At 47.1% G+C, this 19338-nt stretch overlaps 2 protein-coding genes across 3 annotated transcripts in view; one reads left to right on the top strand and one right to left on the bottom strand.

Annotated features, from left to right (window-relative positions):
• Positions 1–19338, top strand: part of LOC142807537 (neo-calmodulin-like) — a 134773-nt gene that overhangs the window by 61937 nt on the left and 53498 nt on the right. The gene's annotated exons all lie outside the window — the stretch shown is intronic.
• The window catches only part of LOC142807353 (uncharacterized), a 93291-nt gene that overhangs the window by 34367 nt on the left and 39586 nt on the right, over positions 1–19338 (bottom strand). Inside the window, exons 9-17 of one of the 2 annotated variants that reach the window (XM_075891342.1) lie at positions 19193–19228; positions 19077–19124; positions 18953–19000; positions 17948–17977; positions 15893–16021; positions 14440–14733; positions 8474–8509; positions 6682–6807; positions 440–6040 (exon numbers count right to left, since the gene is read on the bottom strand). In XM_075891342.1, the coding sequence (XP_075747457.1) occupies positions 440–6040; positions 6682–6807; positions 8474–8509; positions 14440–14733; positions 15893–16021; positions 17948–17977; positions 18953–19000; positions 19077–19124; positions 19193–19228 (6348 nt within the window). The remainder of the gene's footprint in view (positions 1–439; positions 6041–6681; positions 6808–8473; positions 8510–14439; positions 14734–15892; positions 16022–17947; positions 17978–18952; positions 19001–19076; positions 19125–19192; positions 19229–19338) is intronic. The other variant, XM_075891343.1, reaches the window with a different exon arrangement.

Here is a 19338-nt window from a genome sequence, read left to right as displayed (position 1 = left end):
TTCTCGTATAGGCCTTACGCCTCCACATTAAAGACCATGTGATGTCCAAAAAGTGTAATATTGGTACAATTGATTACTTTGCCAAATTTAACCTGTTTACATCACTATAATAACCTTTGTCTGAACTGTTATTCAGCGATAAAATATGTTCAAGGGTTCCTATACTCTTTCTGGCACTTTTATTTGTAGGCCCTTTCTGTCCCCGATGTTTCTATTTATTTCTTCATTAATGCGACAATAAAACAATATAAGATAACTATGGACGTGCTTTTAGAGTTTTTTTTTTACGCGAGAAAAATACCTGCACTTCATCAAAGAGCTTTCTCTTGCTCTGTCGCCGTAATTGTACTTTCGTTGATCATAGTACAGTTGACAAAAGAGACCCGTCAAAGAAAACAGTAAGCTTAATTATTGCAATAAAAAGAAGCACTTCACTCACTGAGGTCATAGTTGCAGATGTTCTTGAGCAGCTCCTTGTGCAGAACCGGTGGACAAATGGGGCACGTGTTAGAGGCCTGAGGACACCTTGGTTTGTACGGTGGCACGTCCGGCGAGCCCATGGGGTAAGCTTGGCTGTACGTTGGTTCGATCGTCTTCGCAGGGGCGTAATGCGTCAAGGCCTCAGGGTGGACAGATCTGCCGTAGGCGGGCTGCACTTGAGGCGGAGGCGGATAGTCGGCTGCTGGAGGTCGATAATCAGCCATTGAAGGCGAGTAAGCAGGTGCTGGCTGGGCTGCAGGAGCGTGAGTGGCTGCTGTGTAGACACTGGCTGAGTAGGGTGAAGGCATCTGTGTGGCTGCTGCGTAGCCAGCTGGGGCGTCAGTGGCATGATAACTTGGATCGGGGTGTGGAGGTGCCGAGTAAGGTTGTGGAGAATAGCTAGCTGCGGAGTAGCCGGGTGGCGCGTGGGTAGCCTGCGGATAGCCGGCAGTAGGGACGACGAAGCCCGGAGGAGCGTGGCTGACGTCACCATACGAAGGAGCCGAGTACGTGGGCGGCCGGTAACTCGGAGAAATATAACCCTGGGGCGCGTGGGTGGCCGCTGAGTAGCTCATAGTAGTATAATCGGCTGGAGCAGAGTAGCTGGCAGGCGGATAATAGCTGGGCGGAGAGTAGCTGGGAGCCGCGGAAACTGTGGGTGGGTAGGTGGCACCATACGACGCGGGCCCGCCGTTAACAGAAGGCTGGTAGTCAGGGTCCGAGTGGCCAGAGTACGCCGGTGACATCGTTGTAGCCGGGGAATATACCGCCGGTGTCGCGTGAGTCGTGTAAGACTGTTGATAGTGGTTCGTAGAGTGCGTTGTGTGAGTCGACGGGGAGTAACCGTAGGTTGTATAGCTCGACTGGCTTGTGGGTGCGGTGTAGGTTGTGTACGAAGGTGAGTAGCTACTTGGTGTGGCGTCCGTTGCGTATTGTGGTGGAGCAGATGGGGAGTAGGTGGTGTACGTGGACTCGTAGGCCGGTACGGAAGCAGTGTATGACACTGTGGTGTACGCCCCATGTTGAGACGCCCCTTGTCCGTATGATCCGTCGTTTTCACCACCACTCTGGTACGTAGGAGCGCCGGCAGGGGCCCCGTAAGCACCATTTCCACCGTTTGCACCTATTGGGATTTCGGAAGCGTAATAGGATGAAAGGAAATGAGAAGCCGGCGCTGATGTCACGTGCATATTTGCGCCTGAGCCATAGGTAGGTGGTTGCCCGTAAGAATTAGCTGCCTGAGGACCAGCGGGTGCGTATGTGGCGCTGTGGACAGGCGCTTGCTGAGGCGCGGGACTATACATCAGTTTAGTTGGCCCGTAAGCATCTGCTGGGCCACCATAAACAGGCTTGCCATATGACGGAGAGTAGTAAGGTGGAAGCGGTTGTGCTGGCAAAGTGTAAGACAGCGTCACAGCCTGCTGTGGGTAGCGAGGATACGAGGGTTTGCTGTGGGCGGTGTTTTGACCAGCGTTGACGCCGTAGGCTGGGGCTGGAGGATGTGCCATAAGATAACTGTGTGGGGCAGCCGCTGCATTTCCGTGGCCACCGTATGAAGGAGCGTGCTGGGCTGTGACCATGTGCGCAGGGTGGCCATATGCAGGCCCACCAGAAACTGGTGCGTTGTACCTTATAGGTGTGCTGGGGATGCCGTACGATGGCTGCGTATGCACTGGTTTAGAATAATATGTTGCTGGTGATGCCGGAGGTGTGTAAGATACACTGCCATAAGCGGGCTGTGGGTACTGGGGAGAAGCGTACGTTGGAGGTGCGTAGGAAACTGAATTGGCGGGCATGTTATACGAAGGATGAACATAAGAAGGGGCCGAATAAGCTGGTGGCGCGTACGAAGCTTCGTAAGATGGTGCACTGTATGCTGGTGGGGCATAGGTTGCGCCACCGTGTTGTGGTTGGTTGTATGAAGGATGAGTATATTGTGGACTGGGTTGAGAATACGGCTGGTTTGCGTAAGCGGGAACTGGATACGCTGCAGCGGCGTATCCAGGCTGGACGTTGGGTGGGTACACAGGTGCTGAGTAGGCAGGGGGCGTGTATGACGGCTGATCATATTGACCAGGAACGTACGCCATCGGAGCGTAAGTAACAGTAATGTATGCTGGAGCTTGGTACAGTGGTTTTTGTGGGGCACTCCCATAGGTAGGCATAGATGCGTAGGCTGGGGCAGAGTAGGCGGGAGGAGCGTAAGAAGGTGAGTAGGATGGATGGCTATACGTAGGTGGAGCGGCAGTGGCGACATGGTACGTGGGTGCGGCGTATGCAGGGGGAGCGTAGGTAACAGCATACGACGGTTGGGCGTAGTTGGGGGCAACGTAAGCAGGCGGTGCGTATGAAACTACAGGATACACCTGAGGTGACATGGTAGCGCTGTACAGTGTTACGCCACTGTACACCACTGGGGATGCCGACGGTGAACCGACATAGGACGGCATCGCCGCGCCAGCTGCACCATATGAAGGATTGTAGGCTTGGCTAGCGGACGCTGGCGCGGTGTTGGAAGCTGAGTACGATGGGGCTGAATATGATGGTGGTGCGCTCGAAGCACTGTAGCTCGGATTGCTGTACGAAGCAGCACTGTGCGGCGGGGGAGCGTGTGTCGCTCCCGTATATTCTGCAGGTCCCAAAGGAGCCACTGGTTCAGTTTTTGTCGGTGCGTAATTCGATGGCTGGGAATAAGCTGGTCCACTGTGCGCAGGGGAAGCGTAAGTTGCACTGTAGGAAGCAGCATTGGATCCCTGCGTTGTGTAAGAAACAGATCCGTAAGAAGACGTCGTATAAGCCTGTGATGAAGAGGCGTCGTAAGAAGATGGCTGTGTGTCATCTGTGCCATAGGCTGGAGCGGCATAAGAAGGGCTCGACTCACCATTGTAGGAAGGGTTACGGCCTTTCGACTGTTCGTAAGCGTTACCCAGTGACCGGTAGGAGGGAGCCATGCCATATGATGCATCGTGTTCACTGGGTCCTGAGTATCCCGCCGTTGTAAAATATGTGCTTGGATTATAGGAGTTGCCATTACCAGAAGCTGGCGCGCTAGCATATTGTGGCGGAGGAACATTTGGCTTAGGGGCGGTGTAGGTGGGTGCAGACGCTGTCGCTGTGTGACTGCTGCTTCCGTAACTTGCCATGACGTAGGTCATGCCCTGTGCTGCCGCTGCTGCACCATACGATGAAGCAGAATGAGGCGGAGGACCATAAGTGTGAGCAGACACTGGCATGTTTATGTAACTTGGCTTGCTGACAGTGGATGGTTTATGCACCTCCTGGCCGTATGATTGCGGTGCCGCATAGGCGGGTGCAGCTGGCGCAACTGTGTATGAAACAGGTGGCTTGTAAGGAGAGGGGTACATTTGACTTGGAGAAGCGAGTGACGGCTTGGATGCCAGTGGATACTTCGGTGGGAAATAAGGCGAGGAACCAGAACCAGCGGTGTTGTACGAGACTGGCTGAGCATAGGCTGGCGCTGCAGCGTACGAGGGTGGAGAGTACGAGACAGCCGATGCGGCCTGCGAAGCGGAACCGTATGATTGGGTCACAGCTGCGCCACTGTAGGTAGGCATTCTGCTACCGGTGGAGGGATAGCTTGGAGGAGCATTAGCTGGGGCTGGTGGAGGTGGGTTGTACATTGGAAGCTTAGGGTGATTATGCGGTGCCGAAGAATAAGCCGGACTTGAAGGAACTTCCTTTAAGGCTTGCGCACTGTGTCCAGCAGTGGCAGGTGCATAGGTGCCGTACGGAGAGTCGTATCCAAAATTAGCTCCGTAGGACGAAGGAGCAACTGTGTATGCCGGAGGAGCGTAGGTTGGTCCTGCGTAAACCGGAGCAGAGTATGGTAGAGAAGAGTAGGTCACACTGTTTGAATCATAACCTGCATTACCACGCGAGTCCTGATTGCCAGCATAGTAATCTTGCTCAGAAGGATCAGTCGGAACGTAAGATATTACCGTGGCATAGTCTTCATATGTCGGGTACAGCGATTCGTAGGCCGACGGCGGATACTCGGTCATTCCGTGTGGAGGAACGTAAGTAACGTCCCTGTAGCCGTCGTATGCGGTGACTTCGTGAGCTGCATCTTTACCTACATTGTAAGGAGGTGGCCCGTAGTTTGGTGAAGGAGCTTTAACATATTCTGCTGCTGGAGGCCTGTACCCTGATCCATAATCTGCAGATGAAGGCAAAGCACCATTACTGTAAGCGGCAGCAGGCGGACCGTAGCCGGCGTTAGAAGCTGGAGCGTAAGTAGGAGCATTATTGTAGCCCGGAGAAGGCACTGATCCGTAACTGGCAGCCATGCCTGAACCATACTTTCCAGAAGATGGAGATTCATAGCCCGGAGTGGGGCTGCCATAAATGGGCGCTTTCTGCTGAACAGAGTTGTAGCTGGATGGGCCATAGCTAGGTGCTGCTGGATGATGACTTCCTGCCGGGGTTGCAACATAGCTTGAAGAGCTAGGAGCACCCGAACCATAACTAGGTGCTGCAGTGCCGTAACCCCCATCTCCTTGGTTGTACAATGAGGCTGATGCGCCGTCATGTCCACCCGCACCGTAGCTTGCACTTGGGGCAGGGGCCACGTGATTGGGCGCATGCATTGCGCCAGCAGCACCGTAGTTTGCTGCGTTTGCCGAGCCGTAACCTCCACCAGCTGTCGCGCCATAAGAGGGAGCATGGGCAGGCCCGTAACCTGGTGCTTTTGCGGCTCCCTTGTTATCATCATTGTACGAGGATCCCTGAATGTGAGAACCATATGTCGGGCCCGATCCGCTGTAGTAAGTAGGCTGAGGGGCGGGACCATAGTTGGAAGGCTGAGCTTGCACACCCTGTCCCGAAGCAGGCGCGTTACTGTGAGAAGGAGCAGGAGGGCGTCCGTAGCTTGGCGCTGCGGGCATGTAAGCGACAGCCCCACCACCGCTATAGCTTGGAGAGGGAGCGGAACTAGCGGTTACTGCCGACTTTCCGTGACTGGCCATAGCGTCATTGTAATTCGAAGACGATTGCGCGTAGCCATTGCCTGGCGATGCGGTTACGCCATAAGCGGGAGGTGAAGGCTGGGCCACATAAGCGACGGCTGCTGCTCGAACAGCGCTGCCGGGTGCAGATGCTGGACCATACGCAGGAACCTTGCCGGAAGTCGTTGAGTAGGCAATGCCGCCATGACTCTGAGAAGACGGTGCTGCTCCGTAGCTCGGGGCTCCATGACTCGCGGGCGCTGACCTTACCGCTTCGTATGGGCCGTATCCAGCCGCTATTTTTGGATTGGAATGGTGTGGTGCACCGGCGCCTGAACCATAGAGAGGACCAGAGGCGCCCCCGTAACTACCGGCATACTCAGCCTGGTCAGCCACCGCGTAGCCGTCCATTCGCTTCTGTATTGAGCCAAGTGATGCGATCGAAGTGCTTGGACAGGCGGACAGGGCGTCATGCAGAAGTCGGGCGTTCCTGTAGCTGTAGGCCAGGATGTGCATCTGCTCCGTGAACGGCACGTGCGTCGGCTTTCCAGGGGCACTGGAAAGCTGTCCCGTGAAGACGAAGTATTGCCTGGATGCTGTAAGAAACCAATGGTACCACCGTAAAAAAATGCTGTATTCTTGTGATTTCATGAAAACTGACTTATAAATGAAAATAAAGAGGGATAACTGAAAAGAGTTTAGCAGTACTTATGCAGAGCCAGAGCCAGGCAGTTGACGCACTCGCTTTTCTTTATTTCTGTCTAACACTGGCTGATAAACTGTCTGTGAAATAACACGACTACATAACTGTATAGCATAGTACACGTAGAAGAATATGACGTAAAGAAAACAGAGTAAAATAGACAACGACTGAAAAGAAGTGAGACTGCTACAAAGCCTCAGTCATCGTCTCGGTCGGAACGGTCATCGGTCGGAAGGGTTCGCGCTAGCAGTAAATTGACCGATTCTTCATACGCGCCTTGCTACAACACCGCCTTTCTTGGCGTCGTTACTATAGATGAAGTCTACTTTTACCTGCAGTATTTCGTCGTAACGTATGCAGTATGAAAACGAGAAACGAGGACTTCGCGAAGTGGTTACTGGATTTTGCTATTCGTTGACTAGTATACTTTCCGTGCGCACAACACCACATCGCTCATTTGACATTTTCAGAGTCCCGTAGTGCACCACGTATTCACAGTGCACGTAGTGGGACAACACATTTCTCTATACTTACGTTTGGTCACATAGTCACATTTGCAGTTCTGTGGCATGGTGTAGATCAGCGTGTTCCCGATCTTGTCCTGCGGTCCTCTCACTGACTGTACGATTCTCGCCTTCCCAATGTTCATGCCTGATGGACCTGTATGCATAATAAATAAGGAAATAGAAAAGACAGCCAGCGAGAATATATCTGGAAACACCCGATTATTTCAACGTCGTGCGCCCTTTTGCAGCGTCTGTTCAACTTTCTATGTAGCTTATAGCCGATATAGCTAATAAGACTTATATATATATATATATATATATATATATATATATATATATATATATATATATATATATATATATATATATATATATATATATATATATATATTAACTGTAAGGACACCACCTTTTGTCCACGTCCTCTGATCCACCTTAGTCTCTACCAGAAGAGTTCGCTGCTCGCGTTGCCCGTTGCCGCGAAATTGCTTGCGCCAACACCGCTACACTTCAGGACAAGACGAAAGTTGGTACTGATGCTAAACGACGGGTTGTTACGTTTCACCCCGGCGACGAAGTGCTTCTGTGGACACCTGTTCGTGCAACTGGGCTCTGTGAAAAATTCCTTCACAGGTATCTCGGTCCATACATCGTGTTGGAACGAACATCTGATGTAAACTATCGCGTCGCTCCTGCCAATGCGGTTCCTGATCGTTGTCACCGCAGGACCGAGATCGCTCATGTATCTCGAACGAAACGATATGTTCGGCGTCCCACCCTCTCTAACCTGCTGCCCTCTTTTGCAAAAGGGGAGAAATAGTGTGAGTGTTGACTATTCGCTTCATCTGTATACATAAAAATCATTGTAATCATCATGATTATTAGACGCGTGTTCTGCGCTGCTTGTGGCTTCTGCGCCTGTGTTGAAGAATACAACACAAGCGCAATATATATATATATATATATATATATATATATATATATATATATATATATATATATATATATATATAATGGATTGTCCGCTGCCAATCCCAATCTGTAAACTGTCACAAAAACAAACAACACAATAATTTACTGCAGTAATACGAAAAGACGGCCTAGTTGGTTTTGTCACGTACTGAAACCTCAATATGCAATGATTTACGTTCCCTTAACTTGACAAACAAACACATTAACATTATTTTGTAGACCGAAAAAAGCCTTATATGAAAAGACTCAATCGTCAATATGGCCGCTTACTTTCATGCCTACCTTAAAAAAAAAGAAAGGAAACGTACTTTCTGTATGCTCTTCTTTAGCGTTGGAACACGGCCGAATACTTATATAACCAGGCTTTGTCTGTCTTTCTTTGATTCGCGCATAAACTTTGCCGAGCGCAGTTTGGTAGCCTGGCGTGACGCATGAACAGGGGTGTGTGTCGCGGCATATCGTAGCCGCCACAGTTTCTTCTCCACACGTTAGCAAAATGTGGCGGTACCCGCCGCTGCTCCTGAAAGGTCGTGATTAATTGCTCTCTCCGGACAGAATAAATGACCCTCCCTCGTTTGACGCCAAGCTCTATTACACCACTTAGACGAGGGCCTTTACTTTTATATATGTTTCAGCTTTGAAATGAAGGGAAAGAGAACGCTAAAAGAAGTTGCAGTGACGTCAGAACGATGTTCTCGCTTTATTTTTTTCAATTTGGCACATATTTGTCAGGGATGAACAAATAGAAGGAGGCTTTGGCGAGAACTAACCGAACAATAGTGAGCGGTGGCTGATGTACATGTTTTTTATATAGTGTTAAACGTATAAGTTGCGAGGAATAAACTTACCTGTGGCTGCTGGATTCAGGGACAGCATTCGAACAACTGCAAAAGGGGGGATGGAAGATAAAAAAACAACTATAAAGAAATGCTTTTTTGTGAATGATTCCGCGAGAAAATTAAACTCATAGAGCCCTATAGCGAGTCTTAAGCTTCAGAGTGCATTACTTACGTACGACTCCTGGAAAGACATCAAAATAGGCCAATTCAACTTATCGTTCAGCATTCATGTTTTCCATAAAATGCAGTTTCACCTTCGAACGCAATGCGTTAGCTTGCTTTCTACATGTTGTCTTTGGACAAGTTTCAAGATGAGTTGAGTACAAACACAGAAAAGGAAGTTACAATACTCATGCTTTTCGTAGTTCTTTTTTATGAGAACAAATTGAGTGTGAAAAGTATGTAGGTGTGAAAGCAATAAGCTTTGTTGACTACGTGGCTTTGAGAAGAAATTGGCAGTTTGTAATGACAACGCCCACCCGCATATACCTCCACATGTGCCTCTGTTTTTGTTCTTCATCATCTTATTGTAGTTACCGTTTCTAAGATTCGGCCCCGCCGCGGTGGTTTAGTGGCTAAGCTAGTGTGCTTTTAACCTGCTGGCGGCGGGATGGAATCCCGGCTGCGGCGGCTGCATTTCTGATGGAGGCGGAAATCTTTTAGGCACGTGTGCTCAGATTTGGGTGCACGTTAAAGAACCCCAGGTGGTCGAAATTTCCGGAGCTCTCCACTACGCGGCGTCTCTCATAATCATATGTTGGTTTTGGGACGTGAAACGCGACATACCAATCAGTATATATATATATATATATATTGTACCGAAGCATAGTGGCGCCAGCTCTGTGCCAGCGTGAAAGAAGACGTTGACGTCCGTGTGTGGCTCGTGCTTGCCGGGTTCCTGCCTGTACCAGCTTGTTGCGGCTAACGTTTCTGGAATAATAACCTGTGTTTTTACGCAACCTTGCTCGTTGCATTTGGTGGAAACGTGCTGGGTAACGTCCTGGAGCTCCGCAGCCGTAAGCTACCATCTCAGTCCACGATGACCGAGCGCGTCGATCCCCCACAAGGCTCTTCCACGCTGCCACCCGTCATGTGTTCTGGTGTACTTCGTCTGCGTGACCCACCAGTATACAACGGCGCTGAAGATCAAGATGTCGAGGACTGGCTGGCAGAGTACGAGCATGCCAGCGCGATTAACAAGTGGGATGACCCTGCGAAGCTGATTCACGTCATCTTCTACTTGACGGATTTGGCCAACCTATGGTTCACCAACCACCAAGCCGACATCCCCACCTGGTCGGTTTTCAAAGAGGCCGTCACCTCGTTTTTCGGTCGTCCAGCCATGCGTAAGCTTCGCGCTGAACTGGGACTGCGGGGACGATTTCAGCGAAATGGTGAGAGCTTCACAAGCTACATTGAGGATGTGATCAGCCTCTGTAGGCGAGTTGATGACAGGATGACGGAGGCTGACAGAATAAAGAACATAATGAAAGGCATTGATGACGACGCTTTTCATATGCTTGTGGCCAAAGACCCACAGACCGTCACGGCCTTGATTCAGTTATGTCAAAGTTTCGATGAGCTGCGCAAGCAACGAGTTTCTACACGTCGCGCTAATACGCAGACAGCTGATATTTCGGCCTTGGAGTGCAAAAGCAGTGGCCCCGACTACAGCGTGTTAATGCCTCAAATTCAACAGTACATCCGGGAGGAAGTTGCTCGACAGCTCTCTCTTGTCGCCACCATCAACGAGACCCCCACAACACTGGACCATTCACTTCGCCGTGCTATTCAGACGCAAGTTGCCGAGGCTCTCCCTTCGCCCACATCCCCAATATCAGTGGCTGCACCGCTTACTTATGCAGAAGCCGTCCGCCGACCTTCTGCCCAACCGCCACTCCCTTCATACAGTCCACCCACCAACTACTACAGGTCACCAGTTTCAGTTTATCCGGTAAATCGGCCCATTCCACCACCTCGAGCACCTGCCAACTCTTGGCGTACTCCGGATAACCGGCCCATCTGCTACAACTGTGGTATTCCAGGACATGTCGCGCGCTACTGTCGTCGCCGTGGATTCTATTTTAATGATGTGCAGCATTCCGGCAACATACCTCGGCCATCAGAATCGCATGTGACACCTGATTCGCATGACCCCCGCTCACGTCGACCAGACTTCAGCCGACGTCGATCTCCTTCACCCCGTCTTCGGTCTCCTTCCCCCATGCTTCGCCGTTCCAACCACGCCCAGGAGGAAAACTGACAGTCGCAGTTCCTGAGGCAAGAGCTGGCGCCACTATGCTTCGGTACAATATATATATATATATATATATATGTGCACGCTCCTTGGGCAACTCCCCACTCTTCAGGCATACGACTTTGCTTAACGACACACGTTAGCTTTCTTCCGTATCTCAGGATTCTCCGACTAATATAGAATTATCTTCAAAGAGGGTCCAGGTGTCTCTTAAGAGAGTCATACATGTACGTGGCAAGTCTGGGCTCGTCAAAAAGATTAAAAAAAAAACTCTTGTTATTGTAATGTGTAGCACAACGCAATGCCTTCGTAATCAGTTTGTGTAACAGTGAAAAAGTACTCGTGTACTTGCAGTGTATAGCACAATGCATGACGTTCGTAATTGGTTTGCGTAATAGAGAGAAAAGGGTGTGAAACTCGGATTCCACATGAACATAACCACCGTGACACAACCACCAAACATGCAACGTCTACTTGCTATAGCTTCTTGCGAACTCTGAAAACTAGAGACAAAAGAGAAGTCCACATTTCTCCCAAGAAGTATTATCATTGACAGTGGCCCTATTCTTAGGAACCAACCCACTCATTTTCTTTTGGAGGTGCATGGTGGTTGGGTTGCAGGGAAGGGAATACGGCAGCAGCTTGTGGAGAGCACGACTTTGAATTGTAAACGACTGCGTGTATTCAGGGCGTTTTTATTAGAGAAAGGCCTTAGATAAGTGAATGCGGCGTACTTCTGAATGCGTGACTTTGTTTGCACGAGCCTGTCCTTTGCATCTTCCCGCTTCGGCCCCAGCTGGTCCGAAATAGGCTGGAGAGCGACGAAGGCGTTTGGCCGGAAATCAATGCGTCGGCCTTGCGGGGCCGCGCATTAAATCAAGAAGGAAGCGTAAATGCAGTGTCCTGGCGTAACGATGGCCGCCGGAGAAATCAGAACGGCTGATATTGTTAAGAAAGCCCGGCTGGTCTGTGCTTAGTTTCACAGCGTCCTACACGAGCCCATAGCCTTGACTTGACTATAGCTATAACAAAGGGCGTGGACATTCAAAAACCATGCAGCAGTATGGAACGTTACGCTTCTTTCTATGTTTCGCGCGATTTAAGAAAAACTGAGCTAATGTTGAACTAGTAACGTAAACAAGTGCTAAATAAAGCAAATTAGGACAGTCAAGTAAAAAAAATGTACGCGCAGATTTCACTGGATATTTTACTGTATCTTGATTAGGCCTAATGTATGAGCCTCCGACTTGATCCTTTTATTTCTGTGTTTCCATATTTAAGGTCTCTTGTTTTCTTTACGACGTGGGGCATTAATTGCAAAGAACTTCGAAGTAAATTGATTTACTGGTGCTATACTTAACAAGTTCAAACTGTTGTATATCTTCATATTCATAATAAATATTATGAGTGTCGTTCCACATGTAGGACGCAGCATTTATACATAAGCGTCTGCATATGCAGTGCCGTTCAGTAAAACTTTGTTGCTGCATGAGTTAGTTTTGTAGCTAAGACATGTAAGAAAACAAATACTTGAGAACAAGGTGTACGAACCAACAGAGTGAAACGAAATTCTTGTTTTCGATCTGCTTAGTAAGCGCGTGTGAGAACGTTTAACGCTAATCTCTCCGCGCTACGCATTCACTTTATCATTTTGTTTGGGGTTTCAAATATTGTTTTTTCACACAGTAATGCCCGCGCGAAACTTCAGGAGGCTTTCAAACTAGGAAGCGACAATGTGTAAGCGCCCGTTTTTGACGTAGAAGATTAATCGATTATGGCTTGAGCGAGAAGCAGTAGGGGTAATGCCTAAGACAAAAGGAGACATTAGCAAGGATTCGCGGTGTTTTTGACAGCAACAATTTTCTATAAGATTCTGGCGTGCTAGGTGGACGCCAGATAGCACTTATCGTAGCCGAGCATTTTGTTTAAACTAATTTTACTGCATTAGAAGGCAGAGAAAAATAATACTCGAGATTTTCAACGATGGACCACCCGGATAGAAATGAAAATGTTCAAAAGGCAGTACTGTAGGGCTACATTGTTCATTACACAATCGAATGCACACATATCCTGACTCCTAAAGAAGAGGCAAATACTTCAGTACATCCCACAATTCAATGCAAAGCATTAAAAATAGTGTCGTATTTCGGAGCGCAAGTTAGCTTCACGGTACCACTGTAAGCTAATGCAGAAAACATGGCTTCGTACCAATACGCGGATTGTGATTTTTTTTGACATTATTTTTCCGCTATCTGTAGTTGCGGGTGTGGTTCGTATGCAGGGCGCAATTAGAAAAGAGAAAATACGGTATTGACGTAAACAACGTTCCAACATGCTACGCAGCTGCACGTACTCGTCAGGTGCTTGAAGCCTTGACCGTAAAGTCAGTATTGATTTTCGATGTCATAGTCAGCGTGCTTCTTTAGATAATCTACGCAGCTGGTACGTCCGACTTTTTTTATCTACGTTCAACGATGATGATCGTCGGCAACCTTGGAGAGAGCAACCAGGCTGTTCCACTTTACAGTAATCATTCCTTTTAGCCTAACGTTTGCGCGACGCCTTGAAGGACGTCACGACGAGAAGTCATTGGGAAATGCAGGCAATGACAAGTAGTAGTTTCTACTCGCTCGGCAAGGTGCCTATGCCGTTTCAATAAATGTTTATTCCTCCTCCTCCTCCCTAGTAACAGCACCCACTCTCCAGGGTGCGTGAGGATAAGTCTTTTTCCTAAGTAAAAGCCAACTTCTCTGGGTGTTTCAAGTGTAGTTTTAGCAGTATATCAAGTGTCCGGCTGTTTTTGTTTGGTGTAGCCGTAAAAATTTCCGTGCATTGACGTTGTGTAATCGCCAGGTTTTAAAATAGTCATGGATTAAGGATAAATACATTTACTCGAGTACGATGCACTCGAGTTTCACTGCATATCATTATATATAGCCCATTTTCATCGTCTCCCTTTTATGGTCTCGCGTGTTTTATAGCACTATTTCCTTCCGTATTGCATAATTCGCTATCTCTACTGTAATAGCAAGAATAGCTTAGATGGTCAGGGTAAAATCCTTTGCCAGTGTCGACGGTAACATACTATGCTAAGCTGGGACGAAGAAGTAGCCAGTTCGCGTTGTGTTACGTTGACAGAGTCACGTCAAACACGACTGAATTCTCGAAGCTACGACGAGTTCATACATCGTCTGGCAACACCGTCCATCGTGGAAGACTCATGGGTAATAATAACAAGTGATAGGTTTGACCTCCAAAATCACCACGATTATGATAGAAGATGTAGTGGAGGGCTACGGAAATTTCGACGACTTGAAGTTCTTCAATATGCACCTAAATATAAACACACGAAGCCTCAAGCATTCTCGCTTCCATCGAAAATGCGGCGGCCACGGTCGGGATTCGATCCCGCGACCTGCGGGTCGGCAGACGAGTGCCTTAACCACTAGACCACCGTGACAGCTGAGAGTCATGGGTGGCATTGTAATATATTGAATCGCCCTGCGAACCTACATGCTCAGTGGCACGCAGCTTGAATTACACTACAATGTTTCCAGATGGCGCCACTTTTTGCGAGTCAATTTTAATAACTAGTGTTGTTCGTCGAAGAGTTATTCGCCCTCTTTTTGTGGGTACGTAGGCTGCAGCCTAAGGATGGCGGGGCGTGCAACTCTCACACAATTCAATGTTATATCAATTATTTGCTAAATAGCTTTACCAGTTTGGGCTCCACATATTGGGTTGTAGAGGTCAGCTTCCAGCTCGCTGTGGCACACAGGACAACTGTGCGCAAGCGGTGGTGCTGGGGCCGCGACCACCGGTGGACTCTGGCCGCCACCTAGCGGCTGGTCTCCCAGCATGACGTCGGCCTCGTCCGCAGCACGAGAAGAGCACGACGTCAGGTTGGTGACGCCATCTGGCAGCGATGCGAGCGTGAAGCTTTCGTCGAGGTGCACGGTCCTGCCCGTCCTGGGAATGGGCTTGTCACTAAGCAGCACGGCGTAGCCGGCGTCTGCGCAGGGTGAGGAGGTCGGCACAGAGAGAGAGAGAGAGAAAAGACTTTATTCACAGGATCCTGCGTGTGGTAGGTGCCAGCCTCGCAGGGCGCGGTCTACCCTTCTAATGTTCTAGTCTATGCAGCCCTAGAAACACTGGGCCAAGAACTCGAGGGTTGAACCTGACCCGACAGAGGATACTTGGGTTCTCGTGCCCCGCGCTTGCGGGTCACGAGTTCCTGTTCCCCTCTGCCTGGCCAGGGCACCCTCGAGCTGCCGGATCACCCATTTTTGAGATTGGCAGTCCACCGAGTGGATCCACCGCTCCATCTGCGCTGGCAGTTCTTGGCGGGCGGTGCTGTAGTCGGCACCAGTTACTCCGCCACGAGATTCCCTCACTTGATTGAAAGCAGTCAACACTGTTGCGAGATGGCATTCTGTCTGCCATGTTGTTACAGGGGAGCCAAATATTTCAAGCTGAATGATGTAGAATTATCTAATGAGTTGTGGTTTGTAGTGTATTAGTTAAGAACTGCATTTCAGTGTTTCTAAAAATAATTATCGCTTATGTGAGTGAGTGAGGACCAAATATATAAATAAGTGATTGTAAATAGCATTCAAGGCGGATAGTATACAACACCATGCAGCGTTGTGAAGTGCAAGGCCATGAGACAAACTTTGTAAAGAAATAACGTCTTCAGAATGCAAACAAAAATATTAAGGACAGATTCTTGCGAATAACTAACAAGTCTTGGCACAACTACCATGTCTGGATAGATTCTCAGTGCAGTTTGTACGCATTTTAGCAAAAGAAAAATAGTAGCAAAGACATCACAAGTAGACGTTGTGGTCACACAACGATACCACATGAGCAGTCTGATAATTCTTTGATATTCTTGTGCAACAAAAGCGAGTACTTCCTGCATTTAGGTGCTTTTAAGAATATATTTTTTTTCCTGAATATCCCGACCAAGCAAGAAAGCCGATTACGACAGTGTGATACTACAAATCTCTCGGTATTATCTCGCGTGTCAATCATATAGCGCTAATGTTTCCAGACTTCGTATTTTGCACACTACACGATGCCAGGGTTACCGTCTTCTGTAAGAGACACGCAAGCTACTAGCTCACGATGTGAATAGCTTCTAGGCCACAAGTAGCGAAGATTAAAATCACCTTTGTGCAGGAATTCGCAGTTGCAGTGTGACCGCATGATGAAGTTGACATGGTTGGCAGCGGTATCGATCCCTCCAGGACTGACGTCATCCAGAATCGACAGGCTTCCCATGACACACGTCGTCGAACCTGTTAGATTGCAGCACAGAAAGACAAATCGCAGATTATGACCGTACCTCTTGCACGAAAAAGGCTTGCGGCCACTTTGAGAAACTGCTTGAAGCTAAATAATGCTTTGGGGCCTTGAAGTACCTCTCCGGTGAAAACGCATTATGGCATTGCTGATTTACATTAAGAGCCCCAATTTGTGACAGTGCAGCTCCGAAATAGACTCAACTTCTGCCAAAACCATAAAGCACTTGTTTTCGCTTTGAATGCAATTAGGCTGTTTTTGTTAACCAAGGGCCAGACTCGCATAACATTTTGTTAATAGTCGCTTTTGTTTTAATAATAATAATAATAATAATAATAATAATAATAATAATAATAATAATAATAATAATAATAATAATAATAATAATAATAATAATAATAATAATAATAATAATAATAATAATAATAATAATAATAATAATAGGTAATGATATATTCAGCATCACAACCTGATGCAACGTTCTCTTACGAACAATTTTGCAGCGCAAGATATTTTTCTCTACGCGGGCCCTCACGAAAACATACAAAAAATGTCATATGAATTTATAACTTTTTTTTCTGCTGCTTAAACCACCAGTAGTTTATGTCCTTAGGCCCGCTTGCACTCTTTGTTTTTAGGCACATTGTGCTTAGTGTTTTCTCTATGAAACCGACTTGGACTTCCGTTGAATTTCAGTCGCGTTCTTGCTTTATTGTTCATATTTTCTGTTCTCAGGCCTTCGGTTAATCTTTCCATTCCTTTTTTATTTTATTTCATTGCTCGTCTCGGGGGCATCTGTCAGTATGCTCCCTGCCTATTTTCTTTGTGTGTCTGTTTAATTACCACCACCATAGTATTTAGTGATTAGGGTTTCGAATACTGACCCTAGGGTCACGTGATCAAATTTTTAGTATGGCGGCTGCATTGTCAATAGACTCGAAAATGCTATAGAGGCCCTTGCATTTAGATTTAGGTACATGTTAAAAGAACCTCATCTTGTCGAAATTTCTGGTGCCCTTCACTACGGCGTCTGTCAATCATATCCTGTTTCGGAACGTACAGCTCACGAGTTATTATTACTGCGCACTTGAGCATATTGACATAATATCACTACTGTTACAATTAGTGCTAATCGTAATAATACCATGACAGTACAGGATGACACGTGTGCCTGCTTGTTCTTTATAATAGTAAAGGTGGGTCTTTTTTTGTCCCGGAGCGATGATATTATTATGATGGGTGCCGCATTGGAGGGCTTTTGAAATTTCAACCACCTGGGGTTCTTTCACGTGCACTTCAATGTAAGTACGTGGACCATCAGCACTTCACGTCCATCTGCACCTTCGAGTCAGCAGTGAAAACACAAGTGTGCTTTGATGAATGGAGCGCATGCTATCGGTACGTCGTCTCCATGATTGCTTGTTAGGTAATCACTGCGCGCCGCCCTGATATTGTTTCGCATGCGTTTCAATGTACTTACCAATGCAGAAAAAAGCAACAGATAGTTAAGTGCGTTTCATTAGCCTTCCTTGCGACATACGTGTCCTTGTTCTGGTAATAATCACCACATCAGACCACCACTAATGCATTAGCGTTTCGCTCACAAGTTTGTAATTGGGTACATACTAGTTGCCCCAGAAGTTGTTTTACTTTAGATTACTCTTCTCTCTACATGATTGATTGATTTGATTGATTGATTCGTGGTGTTTAACGTCTCAAAAGCACTATTTGTTCTCTCTACATACGGAAAGTTAAGCCTCCAGCGCAAAATATTGACGTTCTCGCCTGTCGCTCCGCCATCCTCGTTTTCCCCAAAGTAAAGGCGATTAGCACCCTCTTCCCGACAAAGAAAGGGTACCCTGCCACCGTTTGACGACGCCGTGAATAAAAGATGCCCCTGAGAGCTCGCCTCGAAGTCTTACCGGATTCGTTGCCTCCTAGTGGTCTTCTCTCTGCAAGATAAGACAAAGTGGACTGATCAGTTTACAGATTCCGCGTTGTAACGCGTATACGCACCAAGTTAAGAAGCATCGCAAGGATTCCTTTTCTCCGATATGATGATCGCCTGATTGTTAACTGACACTGACATTTTGAAACGCCAGAGTGCGTTACTATAGGAAAATAAACAATGACCTAAAATATTTGGGTAGAACGTTAAGTCTGGAAATTTCACACTCCTCTCCCTTCCCTCATAATAATAATAAAAAAAAACTGGAATAGCATTAGCACTGGCGTTGGATTAAAGTTACAAGCTTAAAGATGCCTCACATAACAACCGAAACTAAGGAGAAACCACGCAAACGGCCGCTAAAGCACGCATATTATATATATATATATATATATATATATATATATATATATATATATATATATATATATATATATATATATATATATATATATATATATATTGAACGTGCGGCAGCCTTGAAGGGTTGTCGGATGAGTGGAGGCATGAGACAAAATTACAAATAAAGCACACAATGTGTCGAACATGAATATCAATGATTAGTGGCTTACAAAATAAGTTCATTTTGTGGTAAAGATTTAACGTGGCTGGGTGTACTTATGCAAATAAATAATCTAGAATGATTTACTATGGGTTTTATTTTGTGGTACAAGACACAATCAACAGCGTACAATTTTAACGGGAGCTATTTTAAACTTTTTAGGAACATATTTTTTTCACTACCTGACCTGCAGTCACGTAATATATATATATATATATATATATATATATATATATGTTATAAATAAACCTTCATCTTTCCCAATAAACTTTTTGTTTATAAAATGATAAATTCACAGAATCTACTCGTGCGAAAGGGACATCAACACTTTGCATAGAGCTTCTGAATGCTCATACAAACTTGTCACTGAAATTCTCTAATTTACCTCCAAATATTACCAAGAAGTAAGAGACTTACGTTGAATGCGAATGTTGATTTTTCTGACAGTCCGCAGTGGTGCGACTTCTAAAACGCAAAAAAAAAAGAAAGGTGTCTCTTATTGCCGGGCGCAGCTGTTTGAACGATCAGGTTGCGTACTTACGTGATATTTCAAGCGTGGGCAGAAACCACGGCTTTTTACGGTCGTGCACTGTGCGGATAGATTCAAAGACGGTACTAACGATTAGCGCAATTTTTCTAAGAGAGCTGTCCACTCACCTGTCAGTCGTTCCGCATTTCTTCGCACCACGAAAGCTGTTAAAAGGGGGGAAAAGGGCACGTCACTTTTATGGCACTGAACCGCACATGCTGGCATGCCAAAATGTCACATTACGTTTCTCCAAGATTCCGCGCACCTAATCGAA

This window comes from Rhipicephalus microplus, chromosome 1 (genome assembly GCF_043290135.1).
Source record: "Rhipicephalus microplus isolate Deutch F79 chromosome 1, USDA_Rmic, whole genome shotgun sequence".
Lineage (NCBI taxonomy): Eukaryota > Metazoa > Arthropoda > Arachnida > Ixodida > Ixodidae > Rhipicephalus > Rhipicephalus microplus.
This window is presented reverse-complemented; position numbering and strand designations above follow the sequence as displayed.